The sequence below is a fragment of the Mastomys coucha genome, unplaced genomic scaffold (assembly GCF_008632895.1).
Source record: "Mastomys coucha isolate ucsf_1 unplaced genomic scaffold, UCSF_Mcou_1 pScaffold17, whole genome shotgun sequence".
Lineage (NCBI taxonomy): Eukaryota > Metazoa > Chordata > Mammalia > Rodentia > Muridae > Mastomys > Mastomys coucha.
Genome location: NW_022196899.1, coordinates 22,668,608 through 22,694,131, shown reverse-complemented (window position 1 = coordinate 22,694,131; position 25,524 = coordinate 22,668,608). Strand labels below are relative to the sequence as shown.

Genomic DNA, 25,524 nt, shown 5'->3' with positions numbered 1-25,524 from the left:
ACCATCACCACCACCACCACCACCACCACCATCACCATCACCACCATCACCACCACCACCACCATCACCATCACCATCATCATCATCATCATCATCGTTTTGAGGGAGGACCCCTTCACTGAACTGGGAGCTCGCTGACTTGGCTTCTTGGCCAGCAAGAGAACTCCAGATCCCTGACTACTTTTGCCTCCCCAGAGCTAAGAATTGCCAGTGATCTGCCGGTGCCTGGCTTTTTACATGGGTTCTGGAAATCTGCACTCAGGACCCCATGCTCAGCCCCTTAAATATTTGATTTAAAAAATAGTTTTAAAGTTATAGTTTAAGGAACTGTTGCCTCTGTTGCTTCTGAAGCAGCTCTGAGGCTGCTTCGCGCCTGCCACCGCCAGCACTCCCTCCTGAACTCCGCATCTTGCAAAAGTGAAAGTCTGCATGCATCCCCTAACCTCACTGTCGCCCCTCACCTGACCGTTGCCCCTCTGGAGCGCTTGGCCATGGGAGTGGAATCCTGCAGCACGCGCTGTTTTATGACGGTCTCATTTCAGGTAACAGAACGTTTTCCGAATTCATCCCGTGGCCTGTGTCAGGTTTCCTATCCCTCTGAGTGTAGAATATTGCATTGTGGCGCTTTGCCACTTTTGCTGATCCACTGTGGAGCCCCTGGGTTCCACTCCTGGTTTAGCTGTGTGGGCAGGGGTGGCCACACACCTGTGAGACCCTGCTTTTAATTCTTCTGCATACATATAACACATCCCATATAAATTGCTGGATCATATGGTGACTCCCGGTAGAGTACTTTGGAGATAGTGTCATGTTATTTTCCCTAGCAACTATGGCAGTTCACGTGTCTGTTAATCTATCCGCACTGCAACATGTGTTCAATTGCCTTCTACTTGTGAGATCCATGAGAGTATTAATCTAGTCAGTTTTAATATCAGTAATTTCTGATCCCAGGCTGGCCCGTGACCTCTTTATGGTGTGATTTGCAGTTTCTTCAATGGGAAAAAAAACTGGGTAATCATTTTACTGGTTACGAGACTAAGAACCTCCAAGGCAAAGGACACTTTGCAATAGAGAGGTTTAGTCAGCCTACAGGATGACTGCATACCTACCCGCTGTTCTCAATGTATGATGGGAAGGAGAAGAGAAACAGAGGGAGGGTGGAGAAGGGAAACTAGTTTTCAACCTCCCCCCACAGGGTAGCTGCTATGGTAGGAGAGGGATGTCCCCTAGCAGTGGGTGGGTTAGTGCTATACTTAGTTAGAAACCTCGTAAGGAATGATGTGCAGTTAAATGTGTGCATAATAAACTCCTCACCAAAAGCAGGATCCACTTTTAAAAAAAATTGTCAATTTACACAGTGAAACCACTACCACCATGGCTAATTGCAAGCTAGTGATGAAAACTAGCCCTCCTAGAATTGGGGGGAGGGAGCATCACTGTCTAGTAGCCCCTTTACACAGATGAGTTATAAATTATCTCAAGGACACAGATAGTAAAATGTAATACAACAAAAAATTTAAAAGATAAAAATTAATAGAACAATTAGCTGTGTTTATTACCTTTTATCTAACATCCTCACATTACTAGCCTATAGATGTTTCAGTAATGGTTGTATGAAAAGCTTTTCATTATCTTTAAGAGAATCTGTGTTGGGGATGGAGGGATGGTTCAGTGGTTGAGAGCACTGGCTGCTCTTCCAGAGGTCCTGAGTTCAATTCCCAGCAGCCACATGGTGGCTCACAACCATCTGTAATGGGATCCAATGCCCTCTTCTGGTGTGTTTGAAGACAGCTACAGTGTACTCATATACAATAAATAAATGAAAAAAAAAAAAAAGAGAATCTGTGTTACACTCTGGCTCAATGCTTCCATGAGCAGAGCTCAGAAATGACTGTGTGTTATTGGAGGAGGGGATGGCTGCATACCTGTGCCTGAAGAGGCACATCTGGTCCCTCAGGTCTCAGGACCACATGCCATGGCTTCTAAAGTGGACCAGCAAAGGCTTTGATTCTGAATGGAGAGGCACCAGCTTGCAGGAAAGTCACAACTGTTGTGTCAGACTGTGGACTTGGACAATAAGCATCCCAAAGGCCAGGTGACAAGATGGGCCAGTCCTCTTTAGAGGTCAGCTGTCCAGGGAGTAGCCATACCATTGATGAACCAGAATATGCTACGTTCACTGCTGTCTTCCTTCCTTATGAGATCATGTAAGTTTTTGTGTGCACATGTGTGATGATGAGGACAACCTTGGGTGCCTGTCTGTCCTTACTTCCCACCTTGTCTGAGACGGGTCTTTCGTTGTTTACCACTGCATCTAACAGGCTAGCTGGTCCTTGGGTTTCTGGGGCTTCTAGGGATTCTCCTGTTTCTCTTTCTTTTCTTGCTGTAGGAATGCTGGGGTTGCAGGTGCATACAGACACATCTGACTGCACATGGATGACATGGATGGTGGGGATCTGAACTTACTGGGCCATCTTTTTAGCCCTGTCTTTTCTCCCCACAAGACAGGGTCTCAGGAAGCTCAGGCTGGCCTTGAACGTGCAATGTAGCTCAACACTACCTGAACTCTGATGTTTCTGCTTTCTATCTCACCAGTGCTGAGATTATAGGAAATGTCACCAGGCCTGGATAGTTATCAGGTGTAATTCTGTGGAATCGAAACAGACAATATGAAGCCACCATTTATGCCATGGTGACCGGGCTGGGATGGTGGGAAGATAATGTTTTCCTAACTTGTTTTCAAATGGATAGGAAAACATGAGTTGAATGTTCCATAATGATCTTACTGAGGGGATCATACTGGGGGGCGGGGATGCTATGGCTTTGGGATTGGGGTGGTGTCCGCACATAGAACATGGCCAGAGAAAGATTCTCCTGGAGACTCCACTGGAGCGGATATTCTGTGCCGTCCTCCAAGGAGAAAAGTGAACATAAAAGGTTTTGTGGTTCTGATGTTCTGCAAGTTTACATTTACTAGTCGATAAGCTGTGATTTGAAGGGTATTTTGATGCTGAAAATGAATGTTCCATAATAATGAGAGTAATTTTAAATGGGAGCCCTTCCGTGTCTTTTAAGGCTGCAGGCTTAATGGCACTGTGAGATGAAATAGCAGGGAAATTGCCCGTTTCTCCCCTCTCTCCCCTGGTAGATAGATTCCCGAGTAAAAGTTTCACATCATGACTATGAATATTTAACAGCCAAGACAGTTTTGTTTCTGACTTTTCTTTTTAATAACCAAAAATTTAAATGTAAAGGCACACAATAAAGCTTTATGCATTTATTAAAATATACACATTTTGGTAAATTTATAACTTTCCCTTAGTATTTCGATAAATCAAAATATTATCAACGCCACAGTCATTTGAAAATAAAACACACTTTATAGTACATCTGCATATTATCTCTTTCATCATGGAACATTACAATACCCCATTGTATGGTGCACCAATGGGAGTTAGGAACCACAAAACGAACACACGGTAACAATACAGCAATTTCATACAGGAAAAAAAAAAAAAGAAGTGGCAGGGAGCACACTAGAAATTACCATCTGCAAATGCAAGTCATACTTTCTAAGGACCCAACGAAACAGAACCAAGTGAGTGAAATTTACAGGTCATATTTATAACTTTGGGATAAAGATTGAATGGTTGTGTTACTTCTCCACCGTGAGAAACTCTAGCATGTCGGGGTCTGGATGGTGTGACTTCGTGGAGTGAGTACCTTAACCGCCCTCTTAAAAGCCTGCAGCTCCCTTTCTCAGCCCAGAGAGTTGAGGTATTTAGGTGTGTTTACAAACATTAACAGTGTCTCTGCTTGGGAAAGCGGGTGCTTTTGATTTCCAATGTGAAGTCTCAACTTTATGACTGTGAACATGATCAGTAATCAGCAACCACACCCAGTGGATGTCCGTGGGTGGGGACACCATCATCCCAACCCCAGAATGAACCCAGCCCTTCAGAGTCTGTGCTTCTCACAAAATGCACACCACCCAGTTTCTTTTAGCTAAAACCACCGGGGTTAATGTCAGGAAAGTGGAAACAGAAACAAAGAAAGAGCACAGAGGGGGTTCTCAACAGAAGCCCAGGCTACCCCTGCTTCCTGCTTCTAACAGAACACCGTCCTTCTTCTCTATGTGATCTAACCTGCACTAAATGTTCTTAAGGAGTAAGAGGTTGGAGCAACCTGTGGTCAGGAGCCTGGTGTCTGTGGAAGTCTCCTTTGGGCTGTGATTCCATGCATTGTATAGTACTGATGAGCGGCTTTAACACTATTCTAGCTGATATGGCGGAATACAACACGCCATATCATTTAAAGTCTGGTAGACTTTAAATTAAATGCTTTGGGGGCTTTTAATCCCTAAACAGGAAAAGAGAATATCTCATATTTATTCAAAGAATTGTTTTTATTTAAAAAAAAATGTATGTGTATGTGGCTGTGTGTATGTGCACGCGAGGAGGACAGAAGAGGGTGCTGGAGTTGGGGCCACTTGTGAGTGCTGGAATCAAACGCAGCTCTTGTGGAAGAGTGCTGGGTGCTTTTCGCTACTGAGCTCTCTCTCCAGCTCCATGGCCTATATTTCTTAGGGAAGTAATTTTGGCAAGAGGTACATGCCCAAGTGTTTCAGAGTGACTCGTGAGTTGTTGAAACGAAATGAGAGGGGTGGCGGTGAGGAAAGTGGTTCAGAAAGGAAATTGCTTTTGAGGATCTAAAAAAATAACGAAAAGAATCGGTCCTTGTTCAAACGTTTTAGAGAAAGTAAAGTAGGACCAAGAATGGCAGAGGTCCTTTACTGTCTGTCTGTCAGCATTCAAACATATATATACTCTGAGGCAGCTCTGGGAGGAGACTGACTCTGGTCCTGCGGGTGTGGAGACTGTTGCTTGGGATGCTGTGTCTAGCCTGAAATAATGCTAACTGAAATTGGGAACTTTTTCCAAGGTCAGGCCACTGCTGATCGACCGCTGGCCTTAGGGTCCACAAAGGGCATCTCTGCAGATAAACGAATGATCAGCATTAAAGAAGTACCCAGGAGCAGGGCTGACAGAGGGAGGCTTCATAAAGATGTGTTAGAAACCCCTGCCTTAACAAGTCTCTTTGAAACAGGCACGAGAGTGCAGAGAAATCCCACCACCTCTTTTCCTAGCTTTCTTCCCTATCCCTCTCCATGGGAAATAGAAGCCAGCTCTGGCCTACTCCCTATGTGAAGACTGGAGTCTAAGAATGGACCACGGCCCCCGGGGCTCCCTGAAACATCTGGCTTCAGCTTATCTCCTGACTTTTGACTTTATATCACAAGCATTAGACATAAGGTAGGAAACCTGTGTCTGGGTCTCAGGGATTCCCCAGGCTCCTGGTAAAAACCCAGTGGCAAACGGGACGCTGGTTTCCCCTCGTCTCTCGGGTGGATACTCAGACAGATGGAAATTCTATTTATGACTCTGTATATTTAGAAGAGGGAGTCTCTGGTAATGTGCTTTCCAATGAGAGTGATTTAAAGGGCGTCAAGTTCCCGAAGTCCTTTCAGCACTGTAGATATTTCTCTTGGTCTTATTTTCTCTTGGTCTTATTTCTCTTGGTCTTATTCAAGTGACTGAATCTTAGCTATGACCAGCACAGAGGCACATGACTGCCCTTACTAAGAGGCAGGCCCAGATTCTATGCACAACTCCAACATCCAACGTCTCCCTCTACTTTAAAGCAGTCTAGTGCTCAACTTGAGTCAAGCCAGGAGCAGAGATCTTACTGTTCCGATCATGTCACATAAGAAGTTGTTAGATCCAGCCTTTGAAAGAAACGCCTGGCTAAAAACTTTGTTGTGGGTTTGCAGGCTAGAAGACTCTATGTTTCTTAAGGTAAACATGGGATCTCATAAAGAAGGGAGAGCAGTATGTCCCTTTGAGTCTGTGGTTTGTTTCATTAGCCCGTTTAAGGAACTCAGTATATCTGACTGTCCGCTCCTTGTCAGGGCAGTGATGCCACCGCCCAGTTTTTCTCAAGTCCATCCTTGCCTGACTCCCTGCCCAAGCACTCTCTGCCCTCGGAGAACCTGTGGCCTTGCCGTTGCAGTCTTAGTTTTACTGTGTCACATGGGAATCACATATAAATTACAGCTCCAGTCAAACTAGCTACTTGTCTTGAGGAAGGCCGAGAACACACCACGCAGAGGACAGCGCTCACTCACAGTCTGCCTTAGGCTTTGTCTTCCAGTTCTACGTCAGGATGACTCTGCTGCTTCCACAGGCTGCATGTGTATACCTTATTCCTTGCTATTTCCAATTTGTGGAGGTTTTTTCACACATTTAAACCTGAATAGCCTACTAGCATCTTCATCTCACCTGCCACCTTTGATACTACTTTAAATATATTCAATTTCTTCAAAGAATTTTGTTTTTGATTAGGCATATGCATGCACGGTGTGTTTGTGTGTGTGCATGTGTTCCAGAACACCCACATCAGAGAATAATGATGTGGAGTCAGCTCTTTCCTTTCATATTCGTGCAGGTTCCAAGAATCAAAGTAGAACTAGGTTAGGCACACCTTTGACCCCCGTGAGCTGTCTGGCCAGCCACAGATCTCATTCTTAGGAGCTAACCCTTTACATATTATGGCATCAGGATACACCAGAGCACACAGTAGGTACGCTGTGAATAACTGCAGAGTAGCTGATTCCCCTCTATTTCATTCATTCACTCAGTTTTCCCATGCAACTGATCATAAGACATTTCTTTTTTCTTTTTTTTCTTCCAAGACAGAATTTCTCTGTGTAACCCTGCCCATCTCAGAACTCTGTGGATATGGTTAGCCTCGAACTCAGAGATCTGCCTGCCTCTGCCTCTGAGCACTGGGGTTAAAGATGTGAGCCAACGCTCTCCAGCTATTTCTTGATAGCCACTATCCAGCAGGCACATGTAGCTAGTGCAATTTAGGCTTGAAGCTTATCTGTGGACGTTAGTGGTCTGTGCTATTTTAATACCCAACCTTCATGGGGGAAAGGCTTTTATTTATTTATTTATTTATTTTTGGTTTTTTGAGACAGGGTTTCTCTGTGTAGCTCTAGCTGTCCTGGAACTCACTCTAGACCAGGCTGGCCTCGAACTCAGAAATCCGCCTGCCTCTGCCTCCCAAGTGCTGGGATTAAAGGCGTATGCCACCACAGCCTGGCTGGAAAGGCTTATTTTTAATCATGTAGCAGTGCTGGTTGTCATTACTGACAAGTCTCTTATTTTCTAAGATGCCCTTCTCTGGAAAGTGTAGCCAAGCCCTTGAGAGTTCTGCACTTGTGCACTACACACACTTCTGGCTTCGCGTTACCCTCTCTTCTGTTTCAGTTGTGTTCTCACCTTTTGTTTTGGAGCATGTGCATTTTAATAGCTGCCTCCAATCTTTCTGAAATGATGCAGAGTATTGGTAAATAAATAGAATACAAAGATACTAAATTATTGGCTTTACACACACTGAAACCCACTAGAAGAGATCTCCTACGATAAATATTTATAAAGTAATCCTTCTTTTAATGAAGCCTCACAAATACAGTGATCAGATATGTTAGGAAAATGCTAATATTGTCATTTCTGTGGTTGATGGTATTTGAAAACTGTCTTGTGAAACCTGGGACTCTTCGATAAGAGCTGAGAACCTTGCTATGTACCTGAGAAAACTTTCCAAAGCATATTTTTTAAAAACCAAGATAGCTAAGGAGATAACCCTGACAATGTTAGAAAAATGAAGAGAGCAAAAACATCCAAAGCTACTAACCGAGACAAATGGCTTATGAAATGAGAATCATTCCTTGGCTCTGCACAGAATCAACACCAATGGCATTAACTAATATAGCCCCTGCTCTTTCTTCTTATGCTATAGAGGGTGCACTCAGCTGTCGCCAGACTATTGCTACTTTTATACCTCAACACCATCAGTAAAAGGAAACTTTCTACTTACATGATCTGTCACTTTGTATCCATATTTCTTCTAAACATACCTAAAGGAGAGAAGGTTACACAGTCTATCTAGATGCGGCTCCAGCTTAACAGACGCTATTTAACTAGGCAGATTTCTTGCTCCTAAACCAGTTTAAAACTTAGTATTACCAAACATGACATCATTATTTGACAGTGAATTCTCCAGGGTGATTTGTTGCAGGCCAGGCAGTAGATCATGATGGTTAAATGTAGGCAAGAGGAAACACAGTTTTGCCAGACATTACATAAAAAAATGATACAATGAATACTGGGTTCTATGTAATTAATATGAAGTGATATAAAAACTGCAGTTATTTGAGTGCAATGGCATACACTAGGGGCATGGTATGCAATTTATCTAAAAGCATTGTCTTTTAAAAAATAGTTTCAACTGATAATTTTCTGTTATGTTGAAGCCTCTTGCATTGGTCGTGGGGCTCCAAAGCTGCACCTTCCTGTAGTGTAAGCTCCAAGGGAGGAAGTTACAGGTCTCCTTATGCCTGCCACTTAGCCATTGGTGTATTTCAGTGAGTTAGCTTAACAGTAAGTGCACCTTCTCTCAGTAACTCTAGTACATGCCAAGAAAGCGTGAGCTTCAGGTTTTGGCAGATGATAAAGAGGGGATTTGCTCTTTGCCCCACTTCCAGAAAATTCTCACAAAAATCTTACTGTGAGGAAAGTTGTCTTCGCATACAGGTACACCTGCCGTTGAAGCCACAGGATCCATGACTGTCAGGGGGACATGACTCACAGGCTCTTCCTGTTGCAAATTCATCTATCCTGTTTTGGGGAAATCCTTTTAAGCATCCTTTCGGTGGCCCACACTTAAATGTTTTCAGGTAGCATTTCCCTGGGGGCTCTGTGAAAGTACTTTGGGAAAGAACAAGAAAAATACTCTAAAAGCGAGCTCTTCAGAATAGTGAGGTCCATGTGGGAATGTGATCTCTCTGAGCTGAATGACCTAAGCCCCTGGCCTTCCACACCTCCGTTTTCAACACAGCAGCAACCAGCCAAGTGGCTGCCTAGGTTGGAAAAAAAGCCCTGCAGATTTTATAATTTTAGAAATATGAAGTAGGATTTGCAACGTGATCTCAGTGGCTGAGTTACTTCTTCTTGCAAAGACTTTTTATCAGATTGTAAAACAAATAGCCTACTTATCCCAGGCATATCAGAGGCATGGCGTCACACCCCACCTCTGCCCTTTTACCATAGAGGCAGGAACTTAAAGTCTGGTATAAAGGAATGCATGACAGACAGATCGTGTCTGCCAATGCCTTTCTGACCTCTGCAAGAGATTGCTATCTAAGCCTTTATCTTTTTTCTTGAGCTCTGATAGTGCGTCTTATTACACTCTTGTGTCTGCATGGGTGCTTTATGAGGGATGTGTTCTCAGAGTCCTGTATCCTTTCTGGATCCTAAATTTATAGTCTGGAAACTGTAAGAACTTTGGTGAGTAAGGAGAAGGCTGGGTCTCCTCCACGGTTAGTGTAGGGGAGCTGAGATAGAAGGACACAGTGTTGCTAACAGAAAGTCCTGAAGCAGCCTGACCTAGTGACCTGGGGGAGTAGCTCACAGCGCTGCTCTGGGTGGGCTGACAGCTGCCTTGCACCGCAGCCACCTCTGGGGCTCCATCCCCGGGCTGTGTTCTCAGCTGGGACGGAGGAAGTGTCCTCCGTCTTAGTAAGAAGCACAAAGATCCATTCCTGCAAAGCAGACATTTGCTGCCATCGGCTGGGCATCTCACTAACATAGAATTTCATGTAGTCTTTTGATTTTGATTTTTTGTTTGTTTGTTTAACAAGAGGGCTGGCTAGTTAAGGGCCCTGGGTAAAATCCTTCAACGGAACTCCCCTGAACAGCAAAAATAGCAAATGACAGGTTATGCCTGGGGATGGACCTTAGGGAAGGCTGGGTTTGTGAAATGAGAGTTGGAAGAAGTTTCCACCTTCTGGCACACAGCTGATTTACTAATAAACCACCCTCTCTAGGCTCCCGCGCGCGAGCGAGCGAGCTAGCGAGCTAGCGAGCGGTTTAGCCTTACTCCGGAGAGCAGTCTAACTCATCATTTGCAATCAGGGCCTCCGAGTTCTGTTTGTGTTTGCTTTTGCCTTTCGCTTTGCTACTCGTCCGGCTGTTTGCCTTCGCATCTGACATCTGCTGGTAATAGAAGCCTTTGTCCTCCGCTGGCCCACCCCAGTCCTCCTGGCTCTCGCCCTCGGTGGCGTAGGAGAACCCCTCCTCCACAGAAAAGGGGTCATCCACATCGTAGCGCTGGTACGTGCTTTGGTGCAGGGCCTGCTCTCGGGCGCTGATTTCCAAGGTGCTGTTCCAGATGCCGTACCCGAAATAAATGAGCATACCTGTTGGGAGGTGGGATGGGGTGTTAAAGCACAATGAATAAGCAGTTGTTTTAGGGTCCTGGGCCCCTGGGGAGATCACACGTGACTAGGGCTGGGGTGATGTACATTCTTAGATCTACCGTGTGTTTTGGAATGACGCGGTTAATGCCCCTTCTAGTCCCAGAGTCCACATTAAAAGCCCCTTATGGCGGTCCCAGCTAATAATCAGAGCTCTAGGGAGGAAGGATCGCGCAGATCCCTGGGGCCCACTGGCCAGCCGTCCAGGCTAAAGTGACGGGACTCTGATCCCAGTCTCAAATCTAAGGTGCAACGACTCCAGAAGAAAGACACCTGAGGTTGACCTCTGGCTTCCGCATACACGGGTACAAACATGGGCCGCCCACCAACAGGCCGTCCACCAACCGGCCCAGCCTCCACGGCCAAGCTCAGCCACAAAACTGGCAGATCTCAGAGCGTGGTGGGGCATATCTGTAATTCTAGCACTGAAGAGGCTGAGGGCAGAGGACCAGAGTTCAAGGCCAGAGTGGTAAGAACCTGTTTCAGAAAAGGAAAACCAATCAACAACACTGCCAGAGTAACTTGAAGAGAAGAAGTGTACGGCAGCCCATACTTACAGTTTCTGCTAAGGGTTCCGAGGCAGTGTGCTCGAACTCTTGGGGGTCTCTCTCTCTCTCTCTCTCTCTCTCTCTCTCTCTCTCTCTCTCTCTCTCTGTGTGTGTGTGTGTGTGTGTGTGTGGTGGCGGTGGTCAGGTTTTAGTTGAAGGTGAAAGATAGCTGCCCCTTTAGACAGGATCTAGCCCTTTCAGTCACCTTAGCCCTCACCTTCCTCCCATCACCCCACCCCCCCATCATTACTCTCACAGAGCTATAGACCAGGGATCTGCATCCTCTGCCCTGGTTTGTACTTACAGGTCTGAGATACAGTCCTATGGGAGTCAGAACGACAATGGTCCCCATAAACTAATACATTTGAATGCTCAATCACCAGGGAATGGTGCTATCTGAAAATATTAGGAGGTGTGGCTTTATTAGAGAAAATGGGGTGGGATGTAGCTGATGGATTGGCTGGTCAGAGATTCCAAAAGAGCGTGGTTGGAAAACTGGTGAGAAAGACAATGTGGGGGAGTGTGTGGGTAGAGCTCTGCAAATGGGTGAAGGACATAAAGACCCTTCCATCCCTTGCAAAATGCTCATCAGAACGTGACTTCAGCTGAGGAGGAGTTCAATAATCAGGATAGGATGACCTGCTCTGTGGACGGTCAGCCTCTTTCCCTAGTCGTCCCTGTCATTGCTCAGTGGGCCTGTGAACAAAGTGGTGGTGGTCGAGACAGAGGTTATGCATGGGCTCACCAGCATGGACTCCCACTCACCAACGCTAACCTGACCACAGCTGCTGCTGAGTGCCATATCTGCCAACAGCAGAGACCAACGCTGAGCTTTAGATATGACATCAATGCCCGGGGGTGCCCAGCCAATAACCTGGTGGCAGGCTGACTCCAGATCACTTTCTTCATGGAAAGGACAACACTGCTCTTCCTGGAGTAGATACTTAATTCTGGTCATGGGTTTGCCTTTGCTGCATGGAATGCTTCTGCCCAAGCCACCCTAAGGTCTGAACCTTCTCAGAACATTTTGTTATCCCCTGCCTCCATGGAAGGCCCTGCCTGGCACCTGTTCCACCTCTTAGTAATAGACACACAGTGTTCTGATTTATCTTGGTGCTTCACACTCGCCAATGGACTGACCTGTCCTTGACCCCGAATGTGGACTTCCAGACTGCCTAATGGTATGAGCCACTATTATGGTCCGTATGACATCGGTCATGATTATCTGCACTGGGCGCTTCTAGGGTATAGTGTTGGTCAAAAACTGGTCCTTAATGTCTGTTAAATGAATGAACCAGAATTCCCGATGAACACAAGACTGGTGTACTGTCTTTGCATTGACTTCATTCTTTTCTTCAAAAAGAAACTCATCCTGCTGGTAAAACACATTGTTCACATGTCTGATATTTCTTCTTGATATTTTTGAAAAGCATATTAGCCCCCTTTTTCAATTAGAAAAATCCCTTGAAATTCAGAGTTTGTAAAGGCAAGGTTTAGGGAACCTATTATAAGAATGTGGGATCTGGGTTTAAATCCAGTCTCTTGTCATTCTAACAGACATAACCTTGGACCCATGGTTTATTTTACCTTGTAAACCTTCTAGTCTAGAAACTGTGAGAAGCAGGGCTTGCTTGGTGGGCAAGAGTACCTGCTACACAAGCATGAAGACCCAAGTTTTCATCTCAGCACACACACACACACACACACACACACACACACACACACACACGTACACAAACACAGCTGGAGTGGCCATGCATGTGTCTGTAATGGTGAAAATGGGTGACAGACGCAGGAATGGGAGGACTGCTGGAGTTTTCTGCTTACGATTCAGCCAGAGACCCTGTCTCATGTGAATAAGGTAGAGGGTGATGGAGCAGGACACTGGATGTACTCTGCTAATCTCTGAATGTTCTTTAAGAGGTCTGAACACTTGAAAGCATGTGTGCACATATCATACGCACATTCAGCATACTTAACACTCACGGAGAATAACACCCAAAAGAAAACTCAAACAAAACCAACCCCTGTCCCCGAGCGTCATTGTGATTAGTGGACAACCTGGGGGTAAAATGAGGCCATGGTGTGGACACTGAAGCCCAGCATCTCTTGACAGCAGCGTCAGCCCCTTTATCTCTGCTGACCCTGTCCATATGCTCAGTTGTTTGCTCTGAAGGAAAATCTAGCCAGCTTTCCTGGTCTGGTCCCTGAAACTTGTGCTCCATCTTGAATCTGAAGCATGTCTCTTTAAGCCTGGATCTCTCCCCTCTTGTCTCAAATGACTTTCTCCCTGTCCCTTCCAGCCCCCCACCAGTCAGTGAAATCAACTTTGCAGGAGCCAAAGTAAGCAGAGATTTATGGTCCTAATTGGTAATAAAGCCTGGAGTTAATCGTTTGCAGATGTAGATATTTGGGCTCAAATAGCAGCCTGATCTTTGCGGGTAGGGGTGGGGTGGGGTGGGGGAGTCTTTATTGTCTGGGGGGTGCAGGGTGGAGGTAGTCTCAGTGTGGAACCAGACCCCCATTCAAACTTCCTCTAAAAGGGCCAGTGTGTGTATGCTTAGAGAAAGCCTGTTTGGAGCATGCCTGGGAGCTGAGGATTGCACGTGACCAGGTGGGCCCAGCAGCACATCTCTCTGGCTTAGTTTTTCATCATTGCTCATTTCTCCTGGACATCCAGGCAGAGGTGCCCAGCCTTGCCCCTTACTCCTGCCACATTCATCCTCTCCTTCCTCTCCCTCTCTCTCCCTCCCCTCCCCCCTTCTCCTCTGATCCAGTTTACAGGTGGTTCTTTTACCCACTGAACCCACCACTTCTCGATTTCCCTTGCTTCCACGTCCCTGCCCCTACAGGGTCACTGTGACTCAGTTACTGGGTGACATTTGTTCTGGCACACTTTCCTCTGTCCCAGAGCAGGCATGTGAGAGTCAGGTAGGCTCCTGTTATGGGTCATGACGTAATGGCTCTAACATCACAGATAACGGAGCCAGAGATTACTCTATAGGTGAACAATGTATCCAATGACTTCATTTTACAGGACAAACAGAGGCAGTGGGACATTAGGTGGCATGCTTGGCTCTGCAAGGGACAGAACCAGCCTTCTCTGTGGGTAAGGTCTTTTGCACACCCAATTCTTCACACTCCCCTTCCCAAGCTGACTGACGACACATTATTAACTGCAGTAAATATTCAGTAAGAGTTAAGTCTATGTGTTCTTTGGGAGTGCTAGGCCCAGAAGGAGCATGTATCATACATACCTGCCACAGCTATGCTAATGGGTCTTTTCATGTTTGCTGTGGCATCCCCTACAGCTTCAAAGGCTTGTTAATCCTTGCCAATATACATTTCAAATGCTCCTGTTGTGATGGGCAGCCTGGGTGGACAGAACCATCTTTTAGCATCTTACATTCTGTTTGCTTTTTTTTTCCTGGCCCCTGAGTTAATTCAGGAAGACTGGTGTGAAGTAGAGAGAAGGTGGGAGAAGAGAAAAAGTGGAGAGGACAAAGCACCAGAGGGAACAAATGCAGAGGGCGAGGGAGGGAGAGAGAGGCAAGGGTGAACTGCCATCGGTCACATAAACAAGGGCTTTGTGTGGAAGAGTAAACAGTAGGCTGAAGGCCTGCAGTGTGGAAGCAGAGCTTTGTGTTTCAGCTTCTTTTCTCAGCTGGCTTAGAGAAAGAGGCATAAGGTTGTTACTGCAACCTTAGGAATTCTGGGAATCCCGAGTCACCTAAGCCATCCTTCACACAGCACTGTGTGCCCAGAGCCTCTGGTCACAGTCAAAGTGCATGTCTCTCCAGGAACTCAAAATTCTATATAGGTACTGAGGTGTGTGTGTGTGTGTGTGTGTGAGAGAGAGAGAGAGAGAGAGAGAGAGAGAGAAAGAGAGAGAGAGAGAGAGAGAGAGAGAGAGAGAGAGAGAGAGAGGCAGACAGACAGACAGACAGAGGGACAAACACACACACACAGACAGAGAAAGAGGGACTCTGCATCTCATGGGCAGGGAACTGAGATACAGAAAAATAAGGCACTAGGGACTGGAAAGATGGGTAAACTGGGTATTTGATGCACAAACAGGAAGACCTAATTTGAATCCTTTGAATCCATGTAAGAAGCCAGTGCAGTGGCACATGCCTATAATCCCAGAGCTAGAGAGGTGGACATAGGTGGCCAACCTGGTTAGCCAAACTGGTGAGCTCTAGGTTCAATGAGATAGTTTGTGTCAAATAAATATATAAATACATAAATAAATAGTAAAAGTTAAGGTAAAGAATAATCAAGGAAGACACTGCAGTCAACCTTTGTTCTCCACAACATGCCTCACACGTACACACACAGAGACAGAGACACAAACATACAGACATAGACATACACAGACACATACATGGACACACATACACACAGACACAGACATAGACACACACACACACAGACACACAGACACAGACACATACACAGACACACAGAGACAGACACACACACACATAGACACACACAGACACACAGACACAGACACACACACAGACACACACACAGACACACAAACATACACACAGACACAGATGCACACACAGACGCACACACAGACACACGCACACACATGCACACACACATGCACACACACGCATAGACACACACATACGCAGACACCCACACCCACATACCCACATGCACACATGCACACAGATACACACACGCACACACACACACACAGGCATACACACACGTACAGGCACACACACACAGACACACACACAGGCACACACACACACACACAGACACACACACAGACATACACACACAGACACATACACAGACACACACACATGCACAGACACACACATATGCAGACACTCACACACACAGGCACACACGCACACATGCACACACATACACACACAAACTCACACACACAGACACCCCCCCCACACGCACAGGCAAACACACACATACAGGTACACACACACAGATACACACATATGCAGACACATACACATGCAGACACACACGCACAGGCACACACACATGCACAGGCATACACACATGCAGACACACGCACAGGCATACACATACACGCGCACAGACACACCCACATGCAGGCACACACACACACGCACAGGCACACACGTGCAGACACACACACTCACCCACATGCAGGCACACACACACGCACAGGCATACACACATGCAGACACACACACTCACACACACACATACACACACATGCATAAGCACACATACACGCACAGGCACATACACACCCTTCCTGGGTTCTGCAGGTTTTGACTTCTACTGCTCCATTTTCCAGGAGAGATCCTGGAGAGCACAGATGAGGTTGACGCCCGTGGGGCACAGTTTTGTTTTCTTGAACATCATCTTTTTTTGTTGTTGTTGTACTGGGGGGTTGAATTTGGAATTTTGAACATACTAGGAATGAATATACCCCCGAGCCACGTGGCCAGAGATCTTGAGCCTTCTTTCTGAAGTATTTTAAGAATATACAGAAATGCAAAGAATGACACAATATTCATTGAGCTCCTGCAGCCACTTCCCCCCCCAACCCCAGCTTACACTCCCTGCTTTAGGTAGTTTGAAAATATTTCAATGTTCATTGTAGGATAGTACTATTTTCACACATTAACTGACAGACAGCAGTGTTGAACATTCCTCATGATACTTACATGCGTGATGCAAACATCCCTCACTGTGCGAGACATTCTCTTACTCTAATGGTGACAGCCTTGTTTTAAGTAGTTTGGGAACATTTTTACTTATGACTGTCACCAGGCCTGAATCATATTCTTTTGTAAAAATTTGTAGATGGCAAAACTTTTTCCATTGAGGGTGGGTTTGGCTATTAGTATAAACCAGAGGTAGAACCAAGCTTAAAACCAAAATGGTTGTACAAAACAGAGATCTTTGCTGACTGTACATCAGATGGGATTGGTATTGGATACATAAAGAATTACAGAAGTGTGCACCCAAACACCAAATAATTCAGTCAATAAATGTACCAATGAACTGACGAGACAGTTTTCAAAAGAAGAAACACAAATAGCTAAGAATTACTTGAAAAAGTGTCCAATATCCTTATCTAGCTTGGAAACACAAATTGAAACTGCTTTGAGGTTTTCATTTCATCCCAGTCAGAATGACCATCAGTAAGAAAATAGATGACGGGGGTTAGGAGACGGCTCGAGAAATGGCTTAGAGGACCTGGGTTCAAATCCCAGCACTTACATGGCAGCTCAGAGCTGTCTTTAACTCCAGTTCCAGGGGATCTGGCAACTCATATATACATAAATGCAAGCAAAATGCCAATGTACAAAAAATAAAAACAAGCAGAGAAAATAGATGACAGCAAACACAGGTGGGGGAAGGGAAGTCCCCTCCCCCCACTGCTAGTAGGATGTAAATGTATGCAGCCAGTGTGGAAGTCAGTGTGGAGGTTCCTCAAAAACTGAGAACAGAATTACCATAGGACCCAGCTCCACCAGTCTGAGTACATAAAAGAAGGATTCCAGGTGAATACGCCACAGAGATATCTATGTTTGTAGCTGTACTGATCGCAATAGCCAAGACATGGACCATCAAGAGAAGACTACCCAGAAATGAACAGATAAAGAAAGTATGGTACACATACCTTTTTTTATGAGACAGTTAAAGAAAATGAAATCATGACATTTGTAGGAAATCAGATACAACTGGAAATTATTGTAATAAATGAATAAGCCAGCCCAGAAAGACAAAGGCAATGTGTTTTCTGTGGTATGCAGAACCCAGAGTTAAAGTTTTATATGGAGGTATATGGAATAAGGCTGCTAGTTAATGAATGTGGTATTTTATTTTACTTGGATATTTGGTTCTGCTGCTGCTTATGTGTTTTAAATTATTGATTTCCTATTGCATGTGTTATATCTAGCGTTGATTACCTAATGCCAGGTGGGATAGACTTTCGGAAGGGAGAAAGTGCCTGTGTTTAACAGGGTCCTGGACACTCTGCTGCTAAGCTGGTGATGTCTCACATAATGGGTATTGGTGGAGTATCCGGGGTGGTAAGGGCAGACAGTGGTCAGAAGTGAAGCACTGAAGCCTATTGGCAGCTCAACAATAGGTGCAAGGTCAACACTGGTCCCTAGCAGGGTAATGGCCACATGTCCTTGGACAGGATCAGTGAAGAAAAATATTCAAAGGGAAGCTTTGACTTCTTTTTCCAGATAAAATTCCCTGGTGGAGAATGTACCTGGGGAAGGTTCAGGCTAGACAAGATGAAGACCCCCGCTTCCCGTGAATGAATGGACTTTCTTTCCACAATAGATACTTTGTGATCTCAAAGCTTTTCACAAATATATATCGTATTAGATATCAGCCTAGAGGAGTTAACCACACAACAAATGAGCCATCAGAACAGCCCCCGGGAGCTCACTGCTATTGCTAGAAGATGAGAGCCGTTCCTATTCCACCTAGGAATTTCCAGGGAAGAGACTCTGTTGAATTTGCCTTCAAGATGCCAGGGTGCCTGTGCACCAGCTAGCTAACTAAACACTTCCCAGTTTATGTGGCTCCACCCTGGGCAAGCTAAGCACATGACCCCAAAGCTTCAAGGGAAAGGAGGCCTGGGTGGGGTACAGGGGAGGCACCCTGTGTCCTATGGAGGGAGGCAAAGCTGCAAGGAAACTCACCCCTGAAAAGAGATGGGGTTGAGTGGGGGATAGACAGTAAGAGCAGAATGCCAACTCCGCAGGCACAAACTAGAGCGCCAACACTGAGCCTCTGATCTCTAGAGTCCCAAGGGAGTGCCTGGTCCTCTGCCTGTAGCGGGTGCTTGGGCTGAAAGGTCACTTGACCCCAGGCTGGGTGGAGCAACCTCTTCCTAGGGTGCGCTTTCCAGCAGGAAGCCCTGCTCCAGCAGATAGCTGAGGCGCTCTGTTATGCCCAAAGGGCCTTTTATTTTCACTGTTCTGGGATCAGGTTTCCAAAACAGACATTTGCCAGGGCAGGAACAGAGAGACCTGTGTGCAATGAGAAGGTGTGCGCCCCACCCACCCAATCCCCACCAGCTCCTACCCTTCCTGATTATTTTTTTACATACCACCACGAACCCTGTCGATTGTAATAACAGTGAGGTTTGTTTAATGTGTGACCAGGAAGAGCAGGCTGGATGGGAGGAGCTCTATCCGGCCCTACACTTGGTCTAATGTGAAGTCAGGTGTCTCATGGTAAGGTGCAGTTGGGACCCTGTTTTTATCTGAGCCTTGTGATGGCTGATAATTGAGTCGAAAATCCAATGTTATGAATTTGTAATCTCACGGCACACAGAGACTCAAGAAAAATGTGTCCGTTGCCCACTGAAGACCAGTAAAAGAATATTCACCTCAGCTTGATTTATCAGGACCAAAATGGGAACAATTTACAAGGGGACCAGAATGGAGCCTGCATTGTGGTGCATCACCACTATCTCACCAACAGTGTTGGAGGGCAGAAGCCAAAGGCTTGGCGTTCCATGTGTACCACACACACTGGCTCCAGGGCCTCTACCGCTCCCATAGTTCGCTCTCCTGACATTCTTTCACCTGAGTCTGGTGGCAGAGCCCCTTGATTCCCTTGGCCCTCCTTGTCTATGCTTGCCTGTGTGTGTCCAGAGCACCGCCCTCTTTCTGTAGACAGAGGGCCTTAGGTCAGCTTCATCTCCGTAGTCTCTCCTAAGCACCCACGATCCCTGTTGCCTTCCCGTGAGGCCTACGTGACTTGCGCTTCACTCTCCTGAGCATGACTGACCTTGAAAAGCTGATTGCTTTCTCCTCTTCCTCCAGGAAGTATGTCAGTGTGGACATTACTTCACCAATTTGGCTATCTCAGTACCCTTCCTTCCTCATAAGGACAGTTTCCTATTACTTTCCAATAGTATTCTAGATGGCAGCTCACACAAAGACCAGCAGGGGGGATGTTTACATTTTGGGGACTGATGATGAGGTTCGCTTTGGGAGAATGCTTGCCTACCCAGCACAAAAACCCAGGTCTGATCACTAGTACTGCAGCACCCAACCACCATGGTGGTGCATCATGCTTGTAGAACTAAGGAGGTGGGTAGAGGAGGGTCCAGAGTTCAAGGTTATCTGGTGCCGCACAGAGAATTAGAGGCCGGTCTTGGATATAAAAGACATTGCCTCCATGAGCGAACAATCAAACAGTAGGAAGAAAAGAATATTTATATCCTGGCATAAAACACATTGTCCAAATCCCTAGTTCTGTCTTCTAAATGTAAAAAACAAACTTCATCTTCCTCAGGGGGACTGGATAAATTATAAATGAAAACATGGCTATTCTCATGGTAAAGGTGAGCTAGGCTACCTGATAATGAATTCTTTATATGAGCCCTGGGGAGAGAGGGACGGGCCTGAAAGAGACTCTGGGGCATCCCGCCTTGCCATGTTCCCACCCTAGTACGTCAGAGTTCCTGAGATGGTGTTTGACCCCTGGAGATGCTCTACCAGCCCACATGTACTCCCGGGAGAGACACCGAACACGGCTTTGGGTTCACTTTGTTGGGATTAATGAACACTTGTTGTTTGTATCGTTTCTCTTGTCTAATGGCAAGGACATGCCGGGAAATCTTGTTGGGGCTCGGTGAGTTATGCTCTTTTGAAGGTCAAAGCTCAGAAAACAGTGTGTTACAGAAATCCTCTGATTAAGATTCACTTAGAGAAGGCAGGATAACAGAGCATGTCTCAGAACATCATCCCATTATGACTCAGCTTTTAACCATGGAAATTTTGTCAAGAAGCAGTTGATTTCATAAGAGGCTTCATTTAAAAATAATCTCTACTGTTCTTCCTAGGAAAGTTACAGTGGGCATAAAGCTGAAGAAACAGCCGGGTGTCTGGGAGCCTCACAGATTCAGAGGAGGGATATTTATTGTAACTGTGTAAGATCATTAAGTATTTTTATAACCCAATTTGGGGCTATGGGATGGCTATACTTTTATAGGAGAAATTTTGTTTTTGCAAAACAGATTTTGTAATTAAATTACCTTCCCTGCTTGGTAATGTCTTCTTTCCATAACAACAGCTCTCAAATTTGAATGTGACTTTGAATCACCTAGAAGCCTTGTTAAATCTTAAATTGCATCCTAGCTAGCCTACCATGGTATTAGCACCGCTGGTTGTTTGAGATGACATTTCAGGAAGTATTGATTTAGAAGACTGTAGATTTTTGAAAACCTGGCTCCACATTAAAAATTTCTTGGCGCCGAAGCTCTAAAATAATACTCCATGCTTGACCACGCTCAGGGAGTTTTTCCTTTGCCTGATAACAAGCAGGGCCCCTGGAGCTGGGGATGGTTCACATTGTGTTCTGCTGTGTGATAGCCAGCCTGCCCAAGTCAGTGGACAAAGAGTCACTTCAGAGCTTTAAAGAAAAACAGGAGATAAGTATTTCTTATTACTTTCTCCATCATTTTCTCACGGATGAATAAACCAAAACTCCATGAAGTTATGTGAATTTTCTAAACTTATAAGTCAAGGCTGGAACGGGGCTTCGATGTGAACCTGGCACTGTTCACTGTTCATGGGCCCTTTTGGTACCATGGGAACCAGAGATGTGATACAGAATCCCTTACAAATTTGTGAGTCTCTGTGCAAAATAAAAACGTGGGATTCCTGCTCAGGAATTACTCAAGAACTTAAAACAGCAATAGCAGCAGACTGTTAACTGAGGCCCAGAACCATGCACGTAGATGATATATATGCCCAGGAATTCAGGGCCAATTTAACCCCACCAAACATTCAGATCGAATAAGAAAGTTTGTGCAGAGGTGGGGTGAGAACGAATCTCAGAACTAAAGTGTGGGTATCCTGGATTCAAGAACCCACTCTTCCACTAACTTTGGTTATCTAACGTTTTGGAGTGTTAGTTTACTCCTCTGTAAAATCGATTGGGACAGAGGTGGTGACAGGGCGTATGTTTAACATAGTGGCCTTGGTGGGGGGCTCTAATAGAAGAAGCACACTGTTTGTTTGTGATGCTAGGGGTCAAAGCCAGATGTTTGTTCTTACCAGGTAAGCACTGTCTCACCAAGCCCTGTGATGGCCCTGATGAGGGACCCTGAATGCTCGCCCCCCAGAGTGTTAGCCTTAGCTCTGTAGGCTTTGACTGTATACCCTTAAGTAGAAGCTGCCGTGTCATCGTTATCTGTACAATGGAGACTGCCATGAGAGTTTAAACAGGGAGGCAAGCCCTCACAGTAGCTTGTAACTAGCACTGTGTTTTTAATTGCTCCTACGAGACAAAGGGTTTGTGTCTACGAATCAATGATCTTTTCTTTACTGTTTCATTTTCAATTAAAAAAAAAATCATCTATAGCAGTGTTCTCAATCTTCCTAGCGCTGCTACCGTATAACAGGGTTCCTCATGTTGTGGAGACCCCGAACCACAAAATTACTTCATTGTGACTTCATAACTGAAATGTTGCCATGGTTATAGGTTGTGATATAAATCTCTGATATGTAGGACATTTGATATATGACCCCCAGAGTGTTGTGGCTCACAGACTGAGAACCACTGACCTCTAGTGTCTCCCTAAGCATGAGTGCTGGTGAAATCACAGCACCCCCATAGAGAACTTTAATGTGAAAGCAGAATTATTAAATGTTCTAGAAAGCTCATGTAAACAGTCTCTCAAAGTAGCTGCAGTATGACTCATGGGATGGGCACCTGGCTATGGGCAACAGCTTTCTGTATGCAGAAGCGCTTCTGGCTTTGTTCAATGAGCCTGTGAACATGTATTGATACCTGTTTTCATTCGCTTGACAGTCATATAACTAAAATCTTTCTACCCACTTCAGTCACTTCTGTCTAGAGCAGCCCCCCCCCCCATTGGCTAGCTACAGTACAGACAAGTGTGAAGAGAGATGAGAACGTGTTACTAAAGCATACAAACGGAGAAAATATCAGTGAGCCAGTGGGAAGTCCTCTAGAGAAATCCCCCTAAAACAGAGAATTAAACTAAAGACGGAAAGGTTGGGACAAAATGCTCTAGGAAGATACAGTGTGGCCTGGAGAATTGGACTCTCTTAGAGAAACGAGCCATTTCTTTTGGTTGTTGTTTTTCTGACTTCCATCTCATCAAATCTTCCTTTCAGGCCCCACCAACATCTTCTCTTCAGGTCCCACCCACATCTTTCCTTCAGGTCCCACCCACATCCTCCTTCAGGCCCCACCCACATCTTCCTTCAGGCCCCACCCACATCCTATTTTTTTCCAAGTACTTTCTGGCAATTCTCACTTTTCTCTCCTCTGAGAAGTACTTCACTATCATTTAACAAGTATTTCTTGAGCACATTCCACAAGTGCTTTGTTCTAGGCTCACACTGGCCTCAAGTAGTGGACAGGCTGCTAATCAATGTGAATGCCTGTCACTTCAACCTGACCAATGAATCCATGGCTATTTCTCTTGCTTTATTAGGCAGGGAATGCTTAGTGTATAACTCTCTTGTTCTGCAAAGCTCCTTCTCTAAGTATTTAGGGATCCTCAGGACTACCAAGGACAAGAGCGGTGAAAAGATGAACTTTAAAATTTGCTTAGATGCCTGTCTCAAGTTATCATTGATCCATCCCCAGCCACCTCATCCATGGTCAGACTGAATCAACATGGGACAAAAATGTAATACAAATGGACCACAAAGTCAAATTAGATTTCTTTGTAAAGAATGGGGCTCTTGAAGTCAGTGAAAGTGAGTTTTGAGAATAACATGCGTTTGCATCAGAAGATGGCAGAGGCTTTACAGAGTCGGGCCACTCATCAATGGCAGACGAAGGTCGGCAAGCATGGGAGCGTGACAGACACCTTCCACTGGCATTTGACAGGGTGATGTAAGGACCTTGGGGGCTATTTATAAAAGCCAGTGTGAACTGACAGATGTAAAATGGTGCCATGACAAAAGCTGTGTCAGAAAAACAATGCCCCAATCCACACTTGGCTCACACTTTGTTTACTTAAAAAGCTAGACTGTGATCTTTCAGTTTAATTTGGCCAAATTAAGATCAGTGAACTCTTTTATAATTTACCAGAATTTCTAGTTTCTAAGATAGGAATCCAGCCAACCATCCCCCACATCCTATTATATCTCTCTTTAGTAATGTTATGTCTTTAAAAAATGGGTACTCATTTTTGAGAACACCTTTTCTGACACTAATTATTCTCACACAAGAAGAACTTTCAGTAATTGGATAATTTAATGAAGTAGTGGATTGATAGGGCATCGTTCTTCCAAGAGCGTATCAGGCAGAACAGGGGTAACTGGCTTTATTGACCAATGAGGAAAGCATGGGTCCCTAGAATCAGCCGGATGGAGGCGTGGTATCCAGTTAGGGCACAATGTTGGGATAAGCTTGGTCAAGACCTGAACAGGGGAATGCCCAAGGCCCCAGAAGACATTGCTTACCCACAAAGCACCAGACCGCAAACCGGATCCACGTGATGGTGGAGAGCTTTAGCATGAGATAGATGTTCACCAACATGGCGAAGGCAGGCACAAAGGGGAGGCAGGGGGCCATGTACGGCAGCTTCTTGGGGTTCTCTGGCTGCTGCAGGATTACAAACACCAGCACACTGATCATCAGCAGCATCAGAACAACCAGAAGGATGGCCCACCAGCTCTGGCCTGAGATGTACTCGGAGCCAAAGATGATGAAGGAGCAGAAGATGAACATGAGGATGAACAGCAGGAGCACGCAGATGGTCACCGTGTGCCCGGTCGCCGCTGTGGGCCGGTCCATTTTGCCTGGAAGGCCCAGCCGAATTCTCATCGTGTAGTAACGGGGTCCGATCAGCTTCTTCAACTTGATCAGATAGATGTTTTCTGATTCATCGGCTTCTATGCCTGTGGTCATGTCCACAGTGCCGTAGTTGGGGTGGTTGACGTTGTAGGCGGACTTATCTGATTTCCCTATGAGCATCTCATTGTCCCCCAAGGACGGCAGGTTTTTGGCCCCACAGGTGTTGGTGGCTGGGCTGGAAAACTCCTCCCCTTCACTCACAGGAGAACAAGTCTCCTTCTCACAGTCAGCCAGAATGCCTTCCTTCTTCTTGGTGTGCTCTTCGGACAGGAACTTGACAAAACCATCGATGTCGCTCTCAGGTTGATATCGAAGGAGCAAGACACAGACAGAGACCAGAGTGTAGGCGAGGAGTGTGCCGATGGACATCATCTCTATCAGGTCCCTCAGGCTCACCAGCAGAGAGAGGAGAGCCGCCAGGAATCCTGACACGATGCAAGCTACCACTGGTGTCTCTGTGTAGGAGCTCACGTGAGCCAGGAACCTGGAGGGAAGGTGCAGGCATAGGGTTAAGGGTCGCAGTACCCATGGTGACCAATTCTAACATACCAGTATGTTTGAACTGCTGTAGTATGTTAACTTGCTGTGGTTAGCTCCTCCTGGCCCCCGCCCTTCTGGTTAATTTCTGTTTTTACCTCTGTCTGCTACACCATTTCCAAAGTTTGGATCGTATATATCACATCAAAGAATTCACTTTACAGGATTAGGTGCATCCACTCCCACTGAGGCCAGAGAAGGTAGTCCTTTGTTACATGGGTGGGG

General features: G+C 45.7%; 1 protein-coding gene across 1 annotated transcript in view; it reads right to left on the bottom strand.

Moving 5' to 3' along the window:
- Nucleotides 1–9,904: 9,904 nt before the first annotated feature.
- Slc7a14 (solute carrier family 7 member 14) overlaps nt 9,905–25,524 on the bottom strand; it is a 115,305-nt gene continuing 99,685 nt past the window's right edge. Inside the window, exons 7-8 of the mRNA XM_031376490.1 lie at nt 24,369–25,246; nt 9,905–10,321 (exon numbers count right to left, since the gene is read on the bottom strand). Coding sequence (XP_031232350.1) covers nt 9,999–10,321; nt 24,369–25,246 — 1,201 coding nt within the window. The 3' untranslated portion in view covers nt 9,905–9,998. The remainder of the gene's footprint in view (nt 10,322–24,368; nt 25,247–25,524) is intronic.